The 750-nt window shown below is 45.4% G+C and overlaps 1 protein-coding gene across 1 annotated transcript in view; it reads left to right on the top strand.

Annotated features, from left to right (window-relative positions):
• The first annotated feature begins 242 nt into the window (after positions 1-242).
• The window catches only part of ntd5 (ntl-dependent gene 5), a 26,623-nt gene continuing 26,115 nt past the window's right edge, over positions 243-750 (top strand). The window contains 1 exon segment of the mRNA XM_070439304.1: positions 243-411. Coding sequence (XP_070295405.1) covers positions 348-411 — 64 coding nt within the window. The 5' untranslated portion in view covers positions 243-347.

The raw sequence follows: 750 nt of genomic DNA, 5'->3' as shown, positions 1-750 counted from the left end.
AACTTTTTGATCAGTAGACCCTGTTGATTACAGGTGTGTGTGTGTATGTGTGTGTGTTTCTGTGTATGTGTGTGAGTGGGAGACTGTAATGTCAGCTGCTCTGTTTGACCTCTTGACCCCCTTCTCTCAGCTCTATCAACATAAATGGGTGAAAGGTCTCTTCCAATGGAATTTTCTCCAGTGTTCTAAACACTCAACGCAAACCAGATGTGTGTTCCCGGGCTGTTACCTTATCCCTCCCTCCCTCTCTCTCCCCCCTTTTCCCTTTTGTTCCCCTCTCCCCAAAGTGTTCTGTTTCCCAGTGTGCCTCCCTCATAACGGCTGAAACCAGGGTCTAGGCTGGAAGGATGGACTCTGTGCTGCTGCTGTCTCTGTGGGCTCTGGCTGGCTCTGTCTCTCTGCAGACTGCAGGTAAGCTCAGTTCAGACCTCCTCGATCTCTCTCTCACACACATTGTCTATGACACTATGTAACTGTATGTRATGCCTAGACAGAGCTTGTCCCAYCWAGGCTKAGCTGGGCTTTGGYTTGGCCCTTGRATAGATGAGTAAATCRGTTGATTATTTCAGATCATTTAAAAATCTAGAGCTTGCATTTGTTTTTCAATGAGTGTACTGTATATTGAATATTTGTTCCTGTCTTTGTTGTATTGACATAGGCTGTGGTTTTGGTTGTGTGTTATGGTTGGGGCATGCTGATACACTCCTGACTACAAACTTATTGAATGCATTTGCAGTTTCTTTTGGTTGT

Source organism: Salvelinus sp. IW2-2015, unplaced genomic scaffold (assembly GCF_002910315.2).
Source record: "Salvelinus sp. IW2-2015 unplaced genomic scaffold, ASM291031v2 Un_scaffold1547, whole genome shotgun sequence".
Lineage (NCBI taxonomy): Eukaryota > Metazoa > Chordata > Actinopteri > Salmoniformes > Salmonidae > Salvelinus > Salvelinus sp. IW2-2015.
The sequence above is the reverse complement of the archived record's forward strand: the minus strand, read 5'-3'. Positions and strand labels throughout refer to the sequence as shown.